This window comes from Sceloporus occidentalis, unplaced genomic scaffold (assembly GCF_023333645.1).
Source record: "Sceloporus occidentalis isolate IW3139 unplaced genomic scaffold, rSceOcc1.0.p SCAF_7, whole genome shotgun sequence".
Lineage (NCBI taxonomy): Eukaryota > Metazoa > Chordata > Lepidosauria > Squamata > Phrynosomatidae > Sceloporus > Sceloporus occidentalis.
In genome coordinates, this window is record NW_028316987.1 from 76,748,161 (window position 1) to 76,769,253 (window position 21,093).

At 39.7% G+C, this 21,093-nt stretch overlaps 1 protein-coding gene across 5 annotated transcripts; it reads right to left on the reverse strand.

Moving 5' to 3' along the window:
- Positions 1-19,483, reverse strand: MASTL (microtubule associated serine/threonine kinase like). 5 transcript variants are annotated; one of them, XM_089533419.1, is made up of 14 exons: positions 19,277-19,483; positions 17,952-18,089; positions 16,543-16,682; positions 15,251-15,339; positions 13,763-13,869; positions 11,935-12,079; positions 10,540-10,712; positions 8,655-8,796; positions 7,591-8,549; positions 6,517-6,652; positions 5,979-5,993; positions 3,803-3,916; positions 3,606-3,707; positions 1-2,121 (listed from the first exon to the last, which is right to left on the reverse strand). In XM_089533419.1, the coding sequence occupies exons 1-14, from the start codon at positions 19,466-19,468 to the stop codon at positions 1,964-1,966; spliced, it is 2,610 nt and encodes an 869-aa protein (XP_089389545.1). In that variant the 5' UTR covers positions 19,469-19,483; the 3' UTR covers positions 1-1,963. The 5 variants fall into 5 exon arrangements, with proteins under 5 accessions (XP_089389545.1, XP_089389543.1, XP_089389542.1 ...); XM_089533417.1 differs by having other exon boundaries at positions 7,600-8,796; XM_089533416.1 differs by having other exon boundaries at positions 7,591-8,796.
- Positions 19,484-21,093: the final 1,610 nt, after the last annotated feature.

Below are 21,093 nucleotides of genomic sequence, written 5' to 3' on the forward strand. Positions count from 1 at the left end.
GACAGGAATATACTGCCTGAGGATATTTTACAGGTCTTTTATGACGACACAATGTTGAAACTTTCAGGAATATGGCAAAGTTCTTTGATCTGTAACATCTTAGGTCTGCAGAAAGATGTAGGACAAAATTAATTTTGGAACTTGTACTCCATCTTCATTGAAGGGAAGGGAAGGAGCTTTAGAGGGATTATTATTAAATTGTAGGCCATTAGGTTACCGCCCTTCCTGAAAAAGGCTATAGATTGAAATCAGAGTGGGCTTCATCTCTGCCAAAAGTTGAAGGCTAATAGCTGTTTGTAGATTAGTGGTCTCTGAAAAGACAATTGTATCATCAGGTAGTGTGGCATTTCATTCTTTAACTTGCTCTTGTTCTCTAAGCCATTACATCTGAAGATTTTGATCTGTAACAATAAGCAGGCCCACAAGTCTGTGTTTATGCCTTACTTCCTCATTTGATGGTAGTTTAGCAGTTTCAGAATAAACTCATATACGTATTTCACACTACTAAGAGCAATTGTTTATTTTGCTCTATGAGGTTCAGTAAATCGCTCCTCAGACTTTTTGGGGAGTGGAACATAAATATATTATCTTAATGTGGGCAGCAGTTCAAATGTAACTGTTGGATTCTGGCCAGAGACATAGAACTGTATGGGTCAGGCAGCCGATGTCATGATATCTGGCTAGTCTAATTTCATTCTGAACATAGCAGTGCCTTGATAGACCAAAAGTAGAGAAAGTAGTCAAGCAGAAATGGTAAATTGTACGAAGGGAAAGCCAAGACTATTGCATTAACCAGGACTAAATGTAAAGACAGTAAAACTTCCCATATGCAAGGAAGTCCATATAATTAAATCTAAACCCCAAATAGATGCCAATGATATGTGGTGTCAAGCTCAAGCAGTACCCACTCTGAAAGAGCATACAGTAGCTATTGCTGGCAAGTTACAGCCAAACAAATTTTCTTGTGACTTCTTTGTAATGCTTTATTTTTGAAAGCAGAAAACAAAGGGCTTTAATTTCCATTTAAAACACATTCCTCTATTAAGGAAACAGCAAAGCCTGGAACAAATCCATTAGATGGATGTGCAGTAGTCATCTGTATTACTTCAAAGAAGGCTACAAAGTATGTCTTACAAAATTTTTATTTAAATGTTTAAAATACATAATCAGTTTTAATCCAATTTTTATTAAAATCTCCTCTGATGTTCTTTATTTCTCTAAATTATAAATCTGCAGATTTAAATATACACTTCTTGGTTCAGCTGTTGACCGTTTCAGTATTTTAAACAGCTGCATCCAGAAATCAAAGTAGGGTAGTTAAAACCTACTTAGATTGGGGAGGGAGTTTTCATAAATAACTGGGATGGGGAAAGTAAACATTGGCAATGATATTAGAGACAATGGAGAACACTGATATGCTAGTAGCAGAATAGGAAGCCTATGAATTACTTTGAAGTGCCTGAAAGTTTTTGAGTCTAAAAAGGATTGGCACACAGAAGGAGAAGCTGGGGGCTGCACTGAAAATGTAGAAGTTTGTTTTTGTTACATGTTCATCATCAAAGTGTCCTGAAAACCAGTTTCAAATAGATTCTAACCCAAATTCCATGTGTAACATAACTAATACTTTGAAATATATGCACATAAACACATTGCTATGCATTTACTATACTGGTTATGCCTATGACAGCCCCTCTCCCACAATTAGAAATACACTTTAGCAGCAGAAAACAATTTTGTTAGTGAGTCATACCACCATTACATACGTAAGATTTACATAAAGTGCAGTAGTAACAAGAATAAAAGTACAATCAGAAGCTGTGTGGAACTAAATGTTTCAACACAGCAGGATGAACTAAAAGCAGACCAGATTTTAAAAAACATAATAGTTAGAAAATCAGAAGTAAATCAATGATAAGAAACTTTATACATGTGCAACCCTCTAAAAAATTATTTTGTGTTCATACTACAAGCTGAATCCAGACACGGTTAGATGCTGAGCATTATTCCTAGCTTCAAAATAGGTAGTGTCTGTCTCATCATTTGGCTGGGGTATGAAGGGCATGGTCTGATTATGCAGATTATCCCAGTCTACACCATGAAAGAGAGGGTGACGTTTCAACTCTAGGGAAAAAAGTTCAAACAAACACGTAAGATTTCTTCCTGTAAAAACTTCAACACTTTCCAGATTCTACATGTACTTTTTCTTCTAAATTCTGAACAAGCAGTTACACAATCTATCTCAAGTTTAAAATAAATGCTAGCTTTAAGGGTTTGATGACTCTTTAGGTTTAGAACAACCACTTAATAAACCCTTTATCTCTTGTCAAACTTATGTTTCTTGAATAGTTGCATTAAGGCAGCATTTTCATTCCTAGGATTTCTATGTCGTTCCTCTCCCTTCCACACATTGAGTAATTCCAGAGTGTGAATTGAGTAAGCAAGTGGCAGTTTAGTGATTCGATAGTGGGACAGTGGCTAAGGCCATGATAAATAAAATTAGACGCAAAAAATATTGTAGTTCAGGAGGTAGAAAAAGAGATAATGGAAAAAGGCAGCTGGGACACAAACAGCTGCTCAGCCATGAAGCCCTGTCAATGTGGCCTTTGTATATAACTATTCTACTTTCACAGAGAGTTGGCAAAATGATCAATGTGAGGAACAAACTATACACGCTTCCCAGAATTCGCTAGAGTAAGAAATGAGCTACTACCTTTGATTATATTTTCTTGTGGTTTGTGACCATCTTTAGATACTGATGGGCTGGAGTAACTTTTTTCCCTTTTCAACAGAGTACAGTCCACCCTTCCTTTATGCAGGGATCCATTCCGTATTCCCCCGTGTGTAAAGGGAATTTCGCAGATGCTCAAGACTCATTTAAATGAATAGGGCTTGTGCACGCAACAATGTGGCAGCACATGCATACCACAGGCGCATGCGCCATTACTCCTTATGGGGCACTTTGCCCAGCACGGCTTTCAGCACATGCTGAAAGCTGCGTATGATGTGGTCGCACTATAATTCTATTTAATGGGGGGGGGGGGGGAGGCCCAAAGGTTAAAGAACCAATTAGTAAAACCCCATTATCTCACGCCAAGAGGAAAGGAGAAAAAGTGGGAATTTTTTGTCCACTTTTTGTTCCTGCAAAAAGGGTTTTGGTTCCTGTTGTAAAGCCACTCACTGCCAGGTGGATTCTCCTTGAATCACCACCCATTCTGAAATCCTCATGTTGATGGCACTGCCTGTTTCTAAAGTGGGTTTCCAGAGGCACTTTCAGTCATCACACTGCTGCAATGGCCAGAAACATAAAACCCAATATTTATGATGTGATATATCTGGTTTATTGTGAATACTCAACAGGATGTTGGCAATTGTTTTAATACAATTCCCACTATCCTCTACTGGGAGTTATAGGTTCAGAGCTTGTTTGTTTTTCAAGGTTCTAAGACTGGATCTGTCTTTATGCTCTAGAAGGAAGGAGAACTGGAATGTTCTATGGGACATTCCTTTAGGGACCATTTGAGTGCATTCAAATATTTTAAGCTGTTAGTTTCCAAACTGCTATATGAACATAATTGCATTAAGTGTTAACTAAAATAGATACTAACCCTTGAATCCAGCTCGTCTGCTACTTTCAATGGTTAAAAGGATATCTATAGCATTCTGAGCATTATCTGACAACTTCTCTTCACCTTCGGGCCATGGAATATCTAGAATACATGCACACGCAAAATCAATCAATATTTTACATTTAATGCTATATAAACAACCTTTGAACTTGGTTTTTGGCAAAACAGGCAATTACCTCTTTTCAAAATATTCTGGAATACTTGTTGTGGTGTTTCATCATTGAATGGTGGAATTCCAGTTAAAAACTCAAACAGACAAACTCCAAGTGCCCACCAGTCAACAGCATGACCTGAAGTGAGGAGGACAATACATATATATGAATAGCCATTCCTTTTTTTAAAAATATATTTTTTATTTAAACAATACAAATTTACAAATACACACAAAAACATATAACAGTCATTCCCACTCCCCTCCCCTTTACACCCCCATACATATACCCTATCGATTCCTTCTTCTTCCTTCCACTATCTTCAGTCATTCAACAAATTAAAAAAAAGAGAACTTCCGTAGATCAAACCTTGACCGTTTCATTATCTCACTGTTTCTGTTTCTATTTTCCCTTGTTAAGTTACTCTATAGTTGCTTGTAATTTCCCTTTATTTTTTAATCTATCACTTGTATACCTTGTATCATATCCTACAACTTAAATATAACTAGCATCTTAACCAAAACCATTTACCCTTTTTTGATTAAGAAAATTAACATACAATATTATATTAGATATACAAAATCAATTCTTTCTCAAAAATCCCTTGTCAATTTTGTTTTGTATATTTGGCCATTTCTCTGTGACATAATAATTTTTTCCCAATCTTCTCTTTCTTTATTTTCTTCCTTTACTGAATTTGGACAATCTTTTCCTCTGTCCTCCATTTTTTTTGATGCTAAGTCCATTTCCATTAAATCTAATAACTTTAAAACCCATTCTTCCATATATGAATAGCCATTCCTAAAGAAGTACATATAGTTGTAGAAATAACCAAAACAAAACAAAAGCCTAGGTAGATGTTTAATAAGTAAAGGCTTTATTTCTGAAATAGGTAAAGTAGTAATTATCTAACCATTATGACCTGAATCCTGTGGTATAGTCCCAACAACACCTATTATTTGGATTTACTTATGTTCTGACTTGACTTTTGACCCAATGGGTCTCTTCTAGTTGGAACTAACCACCAGGATTCTAGCCTGTAACTTTTTCCTTAATGTTGCTCCTCCTAAATTAATACCTACCCAAATATTCCATGGCAGAAAAGAAAGTGAAGTTAGTCATTTCCAATACACAAACTTCCAAAGGCCAATTATGCGTGGCCCCTGGGTGCAACACGGTTGCCCACCCCACTTTACAGACTGACATGCAAAACCTCAAATTCAGAGGTAGCGAGGATTTTCTGTTCCATTCTTAATCTGACAATGCAAAGGCCAGTGTGGTCTTCAAAGACAAACAGACAAACAAACTTGTAGGTATCCTGCTGTACTTCAGACTGCAGTGAAAAGCCTGAACTCAACATTATGTTTCCAATGTACAGTTCTTCCTCTTATTTGCTCTTGAACATCTGTTAGGTCAAAAAAGTAAATCCCTCTCAAACAAGTGCAGGCAAAGCACAAGCAAGCAAAGCTGTTGAGGCACCACAACCCATTAAGCAGCATGCATTTTACAGCTGCTGCACTGCTTGAAGCGCCAACCAGTCCGTTATACTGAGAACAAAGGATGTACTTGCTGTGAGAATTTGCTTGCACTGCAGATGCAGTTACATATTCAAGTTTTAGAGGACTGATTTGAACAATGTCTCTTACTCATTCTTACTTCCTTCTGTGTGCAAATATATATGTGATGCATTGAGCAATCACAGGTATCATCTTGGAGTAACTTCAATAAAAGCAGAAGTTGCTGCCAGCCAGTAATGAATCATACACATCTCAATGGAGGTTAGGGTCAGATCCACTTACATGAAACAAAGTTTGAACCAGCCCATCCTTTTAATTTAGATAGTGACCCTTTCAAGTTACCTTGAAAGTCTATTCTTATAACTCTGTTTACTTCCTGGTTTCTAACAAAATTGCAGCCAGCAAAGAAAGTGGCATTTCATTACTTCAGAACAACTTGGATGTTTTTCCTCAAATGCATAAAGATGTCAAAATCTACTAAGACCTCAGTTTGCATAAAAGCTCGGCCTATGTTTTTCATATCTGATCAAATTCTAAAATAGTATTGGCCAAATCTTCCAACCCAAGCTTGGAGACTTTAGGTGCAAGCCATAGTTTTTATAAAACCACAATTCCCCAGCTTCTCCTTTGAGCAGTGCAATTATACTTTGTTCTGCACAGTGCTACACTATAAGGAAACTTACCACTGGTTTGAATTCCTGTGTGCGAAAAAAAATGAGATAAACACTGTGGTATATCTACATAAAATGTTATCATATTGCACTGAATTATTAAGCACTAATAATTTGAAACTTTGAGACACATTCACCATTGACAGTTTCCCAGTATAAACACACACATTATTTTACTTTAAACTACATGCACTTTTTTGTTATTAACATGTTTTAAATACACACAAAAATGTAATTACCGTACTACCGAATTTACAAAACAAGCTACAATATTCAATTTCCTCTGTCATGCAGCCCCAAATACCCTTTTCCTCTTCATAACGCCCACATCCGATTTCTTCAGGGAAACAACAAATGTAGGAACATTTTCAGTAACCAGCAAAGTAACACAAAGGCAACAAAATAAGGAAAACATCCTTAACATTACAAACATGAATCTGGCTCCAGTAATAACACTAATATATAAATGCTCTCATCTTAAAACAGAGCCAGGATCTCCTTGCAAAATGTGCATAACAGAACAATGAAATTTCTCCACAGTAAGGATTACCATGAGCCTTTGCTAAGAGCAGCTCCGGTGCCAAGTAGTCAGGAGTCCCTAAGATGCGTTCTCCGTCTACAGGAGCAGCTCCTCTTCGGACACTCTTGGGCGTTCTGTAGGGTGTATCAGCATTTCCCTGAGGAGTCTGAGATTAAGAATAAATGGCAAATACAAGTATAAAAAATGATAATTCATTATTTCAAACTAGTTGTAGGTTCAGACTGTGCATTGCAGAACTAGAAAGTTATATTCAACCACACAGTGAAATGCTTTCTGCGTCTAGCACTCTTAACACTCACATAATTCCAAAACATTAAATCCTACTTTACTCCAATTCATACTTCTCAAGCAGAAAGCTTCCCTGCTTGCTTCCTATGCCAAAATGTCTACATATAATAAATGCCTCACTTGAATGCTGCCATTTTAGTTACATACTATCTCCTCTTCCTGCCTGAAAGTTGTGAGGTTCTGAGCATTCAGCTTCAGGGTCCATTGGGGACTGTTTTCTATACATATATGCTATATCAATCCAGTCACTTTTGCCATCCTGCCACATAAACATATGACAGTGGATGCATAAAGATACATGCAGCTTCCTACTCAGCATGTCCATATTTTGTAACAATTTTCAAAGAAATGGCTGTGTTAATCTGTTACACATAATATAAAAAAGGGAGGTAGGGGGAAGAAAATCTAGCAGCACCTTGTATTTCACCTTGTCAAATTTTATGTATTTACTGTACTTTATGCCAATTTGTATTTGTATACCAATCAGTTCAAATTTTAACTCATGGTAAATTACACACACATATATTGTGCTGGTCTATAACCATAATAAAATTATTAGATTAGATCCTTCAGCCCACTTCTTTGGATGCAATAATGAAGTGATATTAAAGCCACAAGTTTTAAGCATATTTAAACAGTTGTGTGAACAGGAAGTGGACTGGTATCCATGGAAGCTTATGTTAATATATATATATATTAATCTTCATGGTGCTGCTAAGATCCTTCCCCTGCTTCTTTTCCCCCTTTTTATTTTGTAGCAAGAGGCTCTTAAAATGATACTGTATTGCAATGCACCTGATATACTCTATAGGATGTCCCCTTTTGTGCGGGTGTAATGGTCATAGGATAAGAGCCACTGCAAACAGAGATATCCATTCCTTCTACAGAAATCAGGCTTCTTGATGGTTCAGACATTTTAGACATATTGATTGCACTGTTATAACTCCGAAAGGCAACCACATTTTTCTTGAAGAGGTTTAGTGCTTTCTGTGAGTCCATTGCTGAAGAAGAGTGAAGATGAGTGGGTGTTTCAGTTACACTTTGCGTACTCTTATCCTGATCATGCTGCCGTAGCTTGGTCTCTTGGCTAGAAAGTTGCTCGTCCCCTCTTGACAAGGTGTCTAGACAACATGGTGATGTTGCAGGCACAGAGTCTGTTTTTAGCTCCTCAAAGGTAACATCTTTAATGCTCCTGTCTAAATGATTTTCTGCAGCAGACAGATCTGAGTCCACGCTTATGCTTGCCAAAGGCTTCTCATCATCAATGCATAAGAAGCTGGAATTAGTGGGTTCCCTTTTCCCATCTTTTTCACAATCTGCATCTAGATAATCCATAAGATTCTTTGCTATTAAAGGAGTGGCTGTTTTGTTGCTTCTATTTTGTTGTGTCCAAGAGCACTCTTTTGCTTGACCATCATTTGTACAGGTCTCTTGCAAGCACCCATCAAGTTTTAGGCAATGGAGTTCAGATGTTAAGCCTGTGCTTTGTTTTTCAGGAATATCTGTGATTTTACAGCCACGTTTGTAATCCGCATTCTTTTTTTTAACAAGGATAAGTTCTTGAGAAGGGCTGGTGTCAACCAGCCCAAAGCATCTTTTGACACCTGGCATCTCCACCATCGCCTCCTCTTTCCTGTCTTTTGAAATATTTCCCGAGCTCAAAGGAGACAGGTGACAATTTAAGGATTTTGCTGCTTCCTCCTCTGCCTGGGCAGCCTTTGCTGTACAGAGCTTTTCTTCCCATTCTTTATATTCTGAAAGACATTTTCGGACCAAGTCTTTAATATCACAAGTTCTTACAGGTATTTCAGATAGATTAAAGGATTCGGTTCTTTCACAAATCCTGTTCCCAGACTCACTGCTGCTAATAGGAGAGATGGCAGACTCCAGAGCCTTTCGCTTCAAGCCTTTAGTGTCATTGAAAAGCCGTAAATCTGTATTCTCTGGTGTTTCTGAAGAAACTACTTTGCCTGAGGCAGAGCAGATGATGTCTTCTGCTTCCTGAAAATCAAGTATTTCCAGGTGTTTATAAACATGCTGAAACAAGATCAATAACCATATGTACTTATTGCATCTTTCTTATCTCACCTTCAGCCCAAAGACTCCTAATGATATCATAATAATTGTAATAGAACAGGGATTTATTTCCATGCAGTTAGACATAAAACTTACAACTGGAGAGAAACCTTGTACATTTGGATAACTGGATGACGGATGGGGATTAGCGAGACATGTTATTTTTTGAAGATGATGTACTGGAAGGAAAATGTATAAAAACATGAGCAGGCAAAAGCTCTTGCAGTTTAAAGTAGGAGCCAGAATCACATGGCCACTCAGATGGTGTTGGACATCAGTTTCCAGCATCCCTCACCATTAGTTATGCTGGCCAGGAGTGATGGCCATATGATTTAGAACAAAGAGTATCTGACAGAGCCTTTGTATTGCTGAAGTTTGTTTTAAATATCTCTAATAAATAATAATAATAATAATAATTTAAATAATAAAGAATAGCAATGTGTCATGCTGGCCACATGACCATGGAATCGTCTTTGACTATGCTGGCTACAACGGCTTAGTAACAGAGATGAGCACCACCCTCTACAGTGGAACACAACTAAACAAATTTGTCAAAGAGAAAACCTTTTTAAAATAATAAAGACACACATTTTAAAAAATGAACTGTACACACAACATTAAAACAGAATAGAACGACAACATAAACTAGTTTTTTCTTCCAGTCCAAATGCTTACTCAGATAATCCAGGCCAGAAGGTTGTTGTGTCATGTTGCCTAGATTGTGGAAGATGACATTGAATGTGCTGTTTTTTGACTCAGCAGACAGATACACAGCATGGCTGTAATACTGATCTGCATGTCCAAAAAAATTTATATGAAAAGACACAGTCCTTAAACAGAGGTTTTTTTCAGAAGCAAGCAAATAAAGTGTCTATCAAGAACTGAAATAAAATATCTGTTACAATGAATTCACCATATTGCATGTATAACACGGAATGTGAAAGAAAAGTAATTTTAAAGGCAACCATATACCTGTTTTGTTATTTTTTTCCAAGCTTGGAAGTAATTCATTAAAATTAATTACATTACTTGCAATGAATTACTTTTTTGAGTAAACAACAGCAATGTTAAGTCTCATCATGTAATCAGGGTGTGGATGATCCTGCAGCAAATAACTAGTCTTTATCATTATATATCTGAAGGTTACTTTCTAAAAGTAAAATTCCAAACTCTATTCTTTTTTCCTCACCTCAAAATTTCCATGCATCATGGGAACAGGAAGTCTCTCCTGTTCATAAATGTGTCCCCTGCTTGCAGCAGAAGGTACCACAATCAATTTGTGCACATGAACCTATTTCAAAACAGAACTCAGTTTACTAGTCCTGGAGAGTCTGTTGTCAACCAAAATTGATTTCTCTTAGTTCAAGAGTATTATGAAAGGTGTGTGTGTATGTTCATTTGTGCATATAGTGAGAAAAGGAAAACCATGCCCTCAGCCTGTAGAAACTGCTTGTCTACATGAAAGATCCACTTGACATCTGGATAACCAAGAATACAGTGGAAAGGAAATAAGTAGTAAAAGTATATCTCCTGATCATCATCTTTTGGGACTATCCTTCCTGATGGCTGATTTTAAAAGCCTGTTTCATAGTCCCAGAGTGCATCTTTGAATCATTCAGTTGTAAGAAGTCAGAAGAAACAAAGCCATTAGAAAGAAGCGCTCCTGACCTGAACGTCTCTTTCCCACCGGGGGCTGCTGAAGCACTCTGATTCCATGCTGGACAATTGGGTGCGGGAATGGCTACTGGCACTGGAAGTCCCATACCTTTTTCTAGATTGAAGCAGAGTTGGTGTCAGGCTCCTCACTGGTATTGCAGGTGTTACAGCTGAAGAATCAAAGCCTTCAGGAAGAACATCATTTAAAAAAAAATATCAAGGCATACAAAGCACAGATGCAGTTTCAAAACATACTAACTGTAGTACATCAAGCAAGTATAGTATAGTGTAGCATGCCACCTGTGCAGTTTTACATCCTCTCCCTACCCTGTTAGTTCTCAAGTTCTGAAAGGAGCTCCTGCAGCTGCATCTTACTGATGGAGGGGAAGCAAGTGAGAAGAGAAAGATGGAGCTGCTCTGGGCTCATAGGAAGGAGGAAATGAGGGTACAATCCGAGATGGAAAGCATCATCCTTTCCTTCCCCTTGAACAAAAGATCATTTGCTTCTTCCTCCTATGAAATGCTTCCTTCTCCATGGTAAGAAACAGCCACCGCTACCTCTCCTGGAGCTTGACAGCTGTGGGAGAAAAGATTCTAGATAGGACACAAAACGTAAGAGAATAGTCCCCTGTGCCTCATCCAAAAAGGGATACACATGCATGTAAGCCCGTAGGTTTCTTTTCATATTATGTAATTCACAATGTCCCTTCTGATTACAAACGATTCCACTCCCCTGATTTCACAGCCTCCACTAATTACTTTTATGGCATACTCTACAGATAATACAATCAAAGTAACATATGTGCTCATAAAGCAAAATAAATGAAATATATACAAAATCTGGTTTCAGTACTATCAGTGCCTCCAAATTATTCAAAGGAAAAAGAAAAAAAAATGGTGGGGGGAAGAGTAGGATAAGAAAATGCATTGACTCTCCCCTTCATTCCAGACTGTTTCTCCCTAATAAAAAGGTTGCTAGGTTTTTGTTACAGGCTTCATGATTTGTAGTCTTGCACAAGATTTGAACTTGAATTTCTCCCGTTGACAATCCAGTACTTGGCTACTAAATCTCATTGGCTCTAAAATAAGCTAGAAGCTGTTCTAAGCTAAATTAAATGAAGAATCTCAGTGTTCAGATAACATGATCTGGCCTTCAAAAATCTTTCCGGGGCATCTTACAAAACAGAAATCCATAATTATAACAACACACACTCATTAAACATCAAAACAACACACAGAAAAGCAGCTATGGTATGCTTTTTAGAAATGGTGCAACCACCTGAAAAATCCTTCCCTCAATGATTATATACCAAAACTCTCATTGGGAGCAGCACTTGCAACAAAGCCTGTGGAGATTACCTCTATAAAAGACAGCATATGTGTAGATAAGCCTTTAAAAATACTTACATGCTCTCAGGAGTTTATTAGGTGCAGATGGGTAGTCTTTTTGACTTACAGATAAGGGGGAAACAAACCCTTGAGAAAACTGAGACATGTTTGCACAAATAGGACTTGGACTAGGTGTGTGCATTTTCCCATCAACTGGAGTATACTGTCAAAATGAGAAAAGCATTTTCAAAAGATACATGAAACCAAATATATTATAAAAGATAAGAATTATGATTTCATATTTCAGTCATAGATTTAGTACAACTGATTCTCTGCAACAGAACATCATAGAATCATAGAGTTGGAAGAGGGACATTCAGTCCAACCCCCTGCCATACACAGTCAAAGCACTCCCTATGACAAATTGCCATCCAGACTGTTTAAAAACCTCCAAAGATGAGGACCCCATCAAATGCCAAGGCAGCATATTCCACTGCTAAACAGCTCTTACGGTTAGTTCTTCCTAATGTTTGAGTGGAATTTCTTTTCCTATAGCTTGAATCCATTGCTCCGTGTCCTAATCTCTGGAGCAGCAGAAAACAAGCTTGCTCCATCCACAATATGATATCACTTCAAGGTGATCATGTCCACTCTTAACCTTTTCTTTCCCAGCCTAAACATACTTAAGCCACTCCTCTTAGGGCAGTTTCCAGATAGTTTACCATTTTGGTCATCCTCCTCTAGACATGTTCCTTCTCGAACTCTATCACTTCCCCCAGTTTAGACAGCATAATTCTACTGATGAAGCCTAGAATAGCACTGACTTTTTAAGCTGCCCTTTCACACTGGTGACTCATGTTCAGCTTGTGGTCTAGTAAGTATACCTTTCACATGTACTGTTGTCAAGCCACACAATATCTGTGCATTTCATTTTTAATGCCTAAGTGCAGTATCTTACATCTCTTCTTGTTGAAACTAGTTTTGGTCCAGTTCTCTAATCTCTTACGGTCATTTTGAATTCTGAGCCTGTCTTCTGGGGTATTAGCTACCCCATCTAATTTGGTGTCATCTGCAAATTTGATAAACATGCCCTCTACTACACCATCCAATTCTTTATAATACACTTTATACCTATTGAAAGAAGGATCCAAAGTGGTTGCTACATAATTGTTTCATACAATGTGAGGGGCTTTTGTTTGTTCATTTAATATCACCCTATCAAAGTGGAGATCTCAGTGGGCTGATGTGGAAAACTTATCACTTCTCGCAAAGACAAAGCAGCTCCTCAGAGATTTAAAAAAAGAGAATTAATTTCAAACAAGCTCTAGTTCAGCAACTGAGAATACACCATGTATAGCAATCCCATGTATAGCAGAGAAAGTCTCCTGAAGAGAACTCTAGAATAGTGCTGTAACAACAGAGGTCAGTGTGAAAACAGTGAGCTTGATAGGTCAAGGATGTAACTCAGTTTAAAGTAAGGGTGGGAACTGTGTGGCCCTACAGATATAGTTGGACTACAGCTCCCAGCCTTCTATGTCTGCTGGAAGTTGCATTAATTCACCATTTGGTAGGTGTTTTTGTTGTGTGCCTTCAAGTTATTTCTAACTCATCAAACCCTAAGGCAAATCTATCACGGGAGTTTCTTGACAAGATTTGTTCAGAGGGGAGGTTGCCTTTTCCGTCCTCTGAGGCTGTGAGAATGTTACTTGCCCTATAGCACTCAGTGGGTTTTGATGTCTGAGCATGGATTCAAACCCTGATCTCCAGAGTCACAGTCCTGTTTTCAAACCACTATACTACACTGGCTCTCTTCAGCATTTGGAGCTGGCTCACCATCTGGCGATCTACCTAATTCCCACCTCAGGCATACAGACTGCTTTCTATGCAAATTAATTTAAATACTTACAAAACCAAAAGAACTGATGAGAGACAACACTTGTCCAGGTGTGCGTGAATAGTCTTGTTTTGGTTTTGACATGGATGGTGTTGTGAGGATATCCATCATGTTGAGTTCTGAAGGGGAAAAATTAGGAATGTTAAATTTTGGGTCATTAACAAAACTTCACATGTACTGAATGAGAATGTTCTGTTGTAATGATTTCCTCTGGACTTGCCTCAGGCTTTGTAACAGCAACAGCAAGACTGTGGTGTAGTAGTTTGAGCACTGGACAACTCTGGAGATCAATTTTTGAATTTTGAATCACTGCTCAGACATAGAAACTCAGTTGGTGACCTTAAGCAAGTCACACGTTTTCAGCCTCAGAGCAGGGGAAAGGCGACCATGAAAACCCCATGACAGGTTCATTTAAGTGTTGCCATAAGTCAGAAATGACTTAAGGCACACACTAACAACAAGCCTATGCCAATTCCTGCCAACACGGAACTTGGGAAATTATTTTTCATCAGTACTTTGTTGTGTTATTTGTTGCTAGCATTCTAATACAAAAACAAAAAATGAATGCCATGTTCTTCATTACATTTGGTGGCAGGACTGGTGCTGCTTAACTATAAAAGGAAGCCTTAAAACAAGGTCTCCACACTACTCATGACAGCGACACTGTTTCTATCTTCAGCGCAATTCCTTTTTCCTGAGTCAGTCAAGGAAGTATTGCTGGCCATATTTCCTGGAGTGGTTTGACAGTAAGCATTGTGTTCTTCTGAAGTTAAGTTGTCCCTCCATGTCCACAGATTCTGCATCCACAGATTCAAACATGCTTTAAAAAAAATCCAAAAAGCAAAATTTGATTTTGCCATTTTATATAAGGCACACCCTTTTACTACACCACTGTATATGGTGGGACTTGGGACTTAAGCATCCATGGATTTGGCTATCCATGGAGGAGTCCACTGGATACCAAGGGCCCACTGTATGGGATAAAAGCATCAGACGCATAAAGCACATAGATTTTGCCAGCCATTGCATTAACTGACAAATGCAACATTGTTGTTGCCTTGTTCTCCCCAAAAGTAACTCATTCCAGGTATCATAATAAATTGCAACACATTGTCTCTAAGCTCTGTAGCACCACCATTCCTCTTGGACCCCACAACACCAAAACATGAGCCAGTTCTGCTAAAGCCAAAGTATCACTTCACACAATTTTTACAAATGACATACTGGAAATTACTTTTAAAAGTCACCGTTGTTTCACAATTTATTTGTCAGATGACTGCTGTTGGAGAAGTAAGTCCAAACTTCCTCCAGACATGCTAGGCCAGTTGTACTGGTCTTTGGACCTAGCTTATATTCTACACACAAGAAATGCTTATGTTCAATGTGACTATGGATAAAAGGGTATTTGCTATTGTCACAGTAAACATTATCACATCATTGGAAATAGTTCTCTCTCCCTCTCTCACACACATATTTTGGGTGTGTCTTTCCATGTCTCACCTCTGTTCAGAGTAACTTTGGACAATCCAAAATCTGTCAGCTTAATGTGGCCCTCATTAGAGATCAACATGTTGTCTGGTTTCAAGTCCCTGCAGTTATAAAGAAAATGAAATAAATATGGGATATATACATGGCTTATTTTAATGCTTGGGGCACCATTAACAAAAATCACTCTACATTGTAAAGTTCCATAGTATACAATGATTATCCATTAATACTGGGTGTATCTGTGCTGACTCAGTAGTTCTACACACCAGGGGCCCTTTCACACAACACAATTATAGTACCATGATTCCACTTTTACAGACATGGTTCCATCCTATGAAACCATGTTATTTCCAGTTTGTTGTGCTTGCGTGCCTTCAAGTCACTTCTGACTTATGGCAACCTTAAGACAAATCTATCACAAGGTTTTCTTGCCAGAATTTGCTTAGAGGGGTTTGCTTTGCCTCCCTCTGACTTCCTCAAGATCACCCAGGGGGTTCTATGGCCAAGTGAGATCCAAACCCTGGTTTCCCAGTATCTTAGTCCAACACACGAAGAACTCTAATGCCTCACAAGGCTACAAGCCCAGGATTCCACAGAATGAAATCATGGCAGTTAAACTGGAATTATAGCTCTGTACTTGTGTAGGATGAAAGGACCCCAAATACCTTTGAAAAACAATTCAGTTGGCCTGTCTTCTAGATATACATCCAAGATCTCTTGACTTCAAAGAAAGGGGCCTCTTAGTCTGATGTCTGAAACATTGCTTTAGTTCTGTAACAACAAACTGTAATCACAACAAATGCCCCATTTATTTATTTTGGTGCTAATCCAATTGGTGTTCGGTGTGAGCCAATGGTTCTAACTCAATCTGATCCTCAAATGGCCCTCCCCATTTTAATACCAGAGAGTGCTTTTTATAAGAAGGCCTCAGCTCAGGGCAATATGATTTTCTTCCTGTTAAATGTGTTGTGTCTTTGTATGTAATTCACTTGCCAGGAAAGAAATGCCAGGATAGAGAGAAGAAGCATCTGCCCCACAGACCAAATTTGACTAGCAAGGCTTCCCATCTGGCCCACAAAGATGCCTCCTTTTCAGAGAAGGGAAAGAGGACAGGGAAGTGACTCCTAACTGGAATGTAGCCACAATATGCTTCTGGCATCGTAAGTTGCCTCAAGGTTAGGAATACACAGTAATTTTACCAGGCCAAAAGATATGATGTTTGATTCAACATCACTTGCAGCTACAATTAAAGCATTTGCTCCTGACTAGGATGAGATGTAACAATAAAAGCTAACAAATCTTACCTGTGGATTATCCCATGCCTGTGAAGGTAATCTAGAGCCAGTGCTACCTCAGAAATGTATTTCACTGCCATGTCTTCATCAAAATAGCCATATATGTGAAGAAGAGACTTAACATCTCCCCCAATGAGATACTCCATTACCTGCCAATGAAGAACATTACTATAAAACACTCTTATATTGCTCTGAGTTTGTAGCAGCATCCATATCTCAATACCAAATTCAGAGTTCTTAAGTTTGCTCTTTTCCTCCAAAATGGCCTGTAAATATGTGCAATGGCTACAAGAGATCATGCTAGCTGATGCTATAAAGGCAGTAACACAAATTCAATACACAGCTTGGAAACTTCTATCATGGTCAACGTTGCTTAACTTTATGTATATTTACCTATGTAGCAGAGACACTAAGAAATTCTGTAAGTGAATTGTGAAGATACGTAATGGGGCACCAGGAAGAGCACCCCATTACGTATATCCCTAGTTGGTGTCCTGAGATACACAAAGGTCCTGATGTGCATCAGTCATTTGGCTGGCTGGCTGGCTTACAAAGTAACATAGCTAAATCCCTTTACTGGATGTAGATGTCATAACATCTGATGCCATCCAGTCTCAGAGGGAGAGAGAGGCCGACCAGCTTCATCAGGCCTAGCCTAAAGAAAGAAGATGAGCCCTCCCTCCAGTCCATCTGCCATGGTCCAGGCCTTGGAGGGAGAGAAGAACCGCTGGACTTATTCCCCTTCCCTCTGCCATTCCCTTCTCCTTTTGTGTCATGTCTTTTTAGACTGTAAGCTTGAGGGCAGGGAAATGTCCAATTAACTATCTGTAAGCCAATCTGAGAGCCTTTCTGGCTGAAGAGCAGGGTATAAATACAGCAAATAAATAAATAATAAATAAATGGAACTGTCCAATTCTGCAGGCATATGTCTGCTTAAAAAGACACAAGTCCCCAAAAAGGATTCTTGTTCTGGCTTGAATTCTAAGGCTACCCAAACACAGATTATACTTTCGACTTCTGTATGGCTAGTTTCTTTTCCCAAGCTGACTACACCGACAAATGATCTATGCTGGTGTTCAGGCAGAATGCAGAGGACAAACAAGTTGAATAACACTATTTTTTTAAAAATGAGAACATAGGGTGTACTTGAAAGGAAAAAAAAGGATGTTTACAAGCATATTTTGGTAGCTTCCTGAAGGCACTATAGACTTGGGGTGGGCAGGTATCAAGCACTGCCTTTGAGCCATGTGTCCTCACCACATGCCTACAGAAAAGTACCTCCCTCCAAAAGACAAAATGTGCCCACAGAGATTTCTGGGATTGTGCAATTAGCCATTAAAATGTACTTTTATCCACCTTTCTCCCAAGGGAAAAGATAAGCTTCAGAGGATGCCCACAAGTACAAAGAGTTTACTCACCAAATAGACATTATTTGCAGACTGAAGGGAGTAGTATAAGTGCACAATGAAAGGACTTTTACTAAGGGCCAGGGCATCTCTCTCTGCCTGTACTTGGTGGACCATATTCTTATTGATAAGATCAGCTTTTTTTACCACCTGAAAAGCAATACACATACAGTTGCTACATTTTATCTGTTTACCTTGTCTCTCACCATCCATCCATCCATCCATCCATTCCTTCGTGTATTTTCTGGCTTTCACCCAGACTGGACTCAAGGTGGCTTACAAAAAGTCATAACATTGAGCCTCCCTCATTCAAAATGCTTCAGATCAGAAGAGGGTCCGATTCCTCTGCATTTTTTTTAATTTGGGCTACCTGTATTTGCATATAGATATATCTTGGAGATGGGACCCAAGTCTAAACACAAAATTCATTTATATTTCATATGCATCTTATACACATCGTAATTTTATCCAATATTTTTAATAATTTGGTGCATGAAACAGTCACCAAAAAGACCGCATCTTGTCTGCATCAAGCAAACCTCTGGAGATAGTGACAGTAGTTCTCACAGCCCAGGAAAACCTATATGGGAAAATGGAACCAGCTCCCCAGAAAGAGAGCTGGGTGTCAGCAGCCCACTGGAAGCACAGGAAGAGAAGCCGGACTCTCGGAGCGTGATGGCGTCTCCTTCTTTTTAAGGAGGGTTTTAAACAGAGGGTGGATGGCCATCTGTTGGGTGCTTTGATTGTGAGTTCCTGCATGGCTCTTGGAGTCTCTTCCAACTCTATCATTCTATGAATCCCAAATCAACACCTCCCAGTCATTGCACGTGAATAGCATGGGGGAGCCAGGCAGAAAGAACTTCGAGGGATGACCCTTTTCGAACAACAGGCTCACAGCCACTTCCTTCAAACGTGGCAGAAAGCTCCCTTGTTGCAAAGACACATTCACCATCCCCTTGGTTCAGTCTGCCACTTAGTGCCCACCAGGACCACTTCTATAAGCCAGGAAGGGCAAGAATCCACATCTTTGAGAGGCACAAGCTTGCTGCCAGAGGAAAAAGGCACTGGAAAATATGGGGCATTCAAAAAAAGTGGGACGCCATCAAATAAATGTAGGACGCCTCCTGGGACATCCGGGGAAATGTAGGACACCCTCAAATAAATCAAACGAACATAGGGCACCGTCAGGGACAGAGGGAGGAATGTAGGACTAAATGTAGGGCGCCTCCCTCCTCCAATGAACATGAGCTCCTGCTTCTTCTCAGCCCTGCTCCAAACCGAGGGCCTCGGGGAAGCCTTCCTGGGCAGAGGGCTGGAACGGAGGAGGGAGGCCTCACCTTGACGGCGTAGAGCTTCCCCCTTTTGCGGCCCAGGTAGACCTTCCCGAAGGCGCCGCGGCTGATGGGCTTCAGGATGGCGAAGTCCTGGATGGAGGGCGGCCGGGGCACGGCCAGGCGCCTGGCCCGGGAGGAGGCCTCCTCCTTGCCCCGCTCCGGCCCTTCCTCGCCCGGGCTCCTCTGGGCCGCCATGGCCCTGCGCCCCTTCCCCGCCCCTCTCCCTTCCCTTCCCTTCCCTTCCCTCTGCTCGCCCCGAACGCTCCTTCGCCCCGCAACAATTCAAACCTAAGCCCCGCCCCCGACGTCGGAGGACGTCAACGGAAAGCGACGCACGACGTCACCACGCATGCGCTAGGAGACCCTGGTGAGACTAACCTACCTCTGTTTCACCAACACGTCCGGTTCCCTGTGGACACGCATCTCTATATATTGTATATTATATATTTATAATTATAATTCATTATTAATTAATTATAAACGCACTCATCATATTTGCAGCTTTGATATTATAGTACTGTATACTGTATGACATGTAGTTTATGTAATTAAATATTATATAGCATTGTAATATCTTCTAATGCCTTATTATATAATATATATTATAATATAGTGTAATATGTGTTATGTTGTATATTTATAATAAAACATATTATTATTATTATTATTATTATTATTATTAAGATTCGAACCTTCGTTTCCAGAGTCATGGCCTAATGCTGAAATCACTACGCTATTCGGGCTCTCAAAATAATGATAATGATGAGTATTTCTCCGGTGTAGAGGGATGTTGATTTACAATATCATTGGCCTTCTCTGCCCAAGAATGCTGGTGCCCCACAAAACTACAACAAAAGCACAAAAATGTGTGTATACATACATATATATTTTTTTAAAAAAACCATTTGTATTGTTTTAAAATTGTATTGTTTTGAAGTCGTCGTCCCCTGCCTTGTGTCCCTTGGGAGAAAGGTGGGATGTAAGTAAATAAAATAATAATGATTATTTCTGCAGTCGAGAGGGATCTGTAGTTTCCACAGGGCATCGGCCTCCTCTTAATCCCAAGAGTGCTGGTGCCTCACAAAACTACAAATTCCAGGAAGGCTGATGAAGGATGGAGCCATGGCAGTTGAAGGTCCAAAACACACGGCAGAAATAATGCAGTTTGACACCACTTTAACTGCCATGGCTCGAGGCTATGGAATTCTGGGATTTGTGGTTTGTTGTGGCATCAGAGCTCTCGGACAGAGAAGGTCAAATGTCTCACAAAACTACAGTTCCCAGAATTCCCTAGCCTTGAGCCAGGGCAGTTGAAGTATCTGAGGAAGTAGACTTAAGTTAAGTATAGGAAGCTCATGTTGCCAACTCCTTTCTTCCAGTTAGTCTCAAAGGTGCTACGCAATCTCTCTTCTGGATGATTCCTGCGTTGTGTTTTGGACCGAGGGCAGGAATTCCCAAACTGTGGGGAAAACTCCCAAGAGTCCTGGACTTCATCTCCCAGAAGCCCCAGACAGCATGCTGGATAGTCAGGAACTATGGGAGCTGAAGTCCGGAAAAAAATCTGAAGGAACAATATGGTTCTCAACCTTTGGGCCTCCTCCGGTTGTTTTGGACTTCAGTTCCCAGAAGCCCCAGTCATTATGCTCATTGTTCAGGAACTCTGGGAGTTGAAGTCAAAAACTCTAGTAGGTCAAAGGTTGCGAAGTGAAGCGCTGTGTTGGCAGTCATTACAGGCCTAGCAGCGGAGAAGAGCCTGCGTTTGGGTGTTGTGAGGATGACCCGGAAGTAGTGTTGCGGAGGCCTCAGCGCTTCCGGGTCGG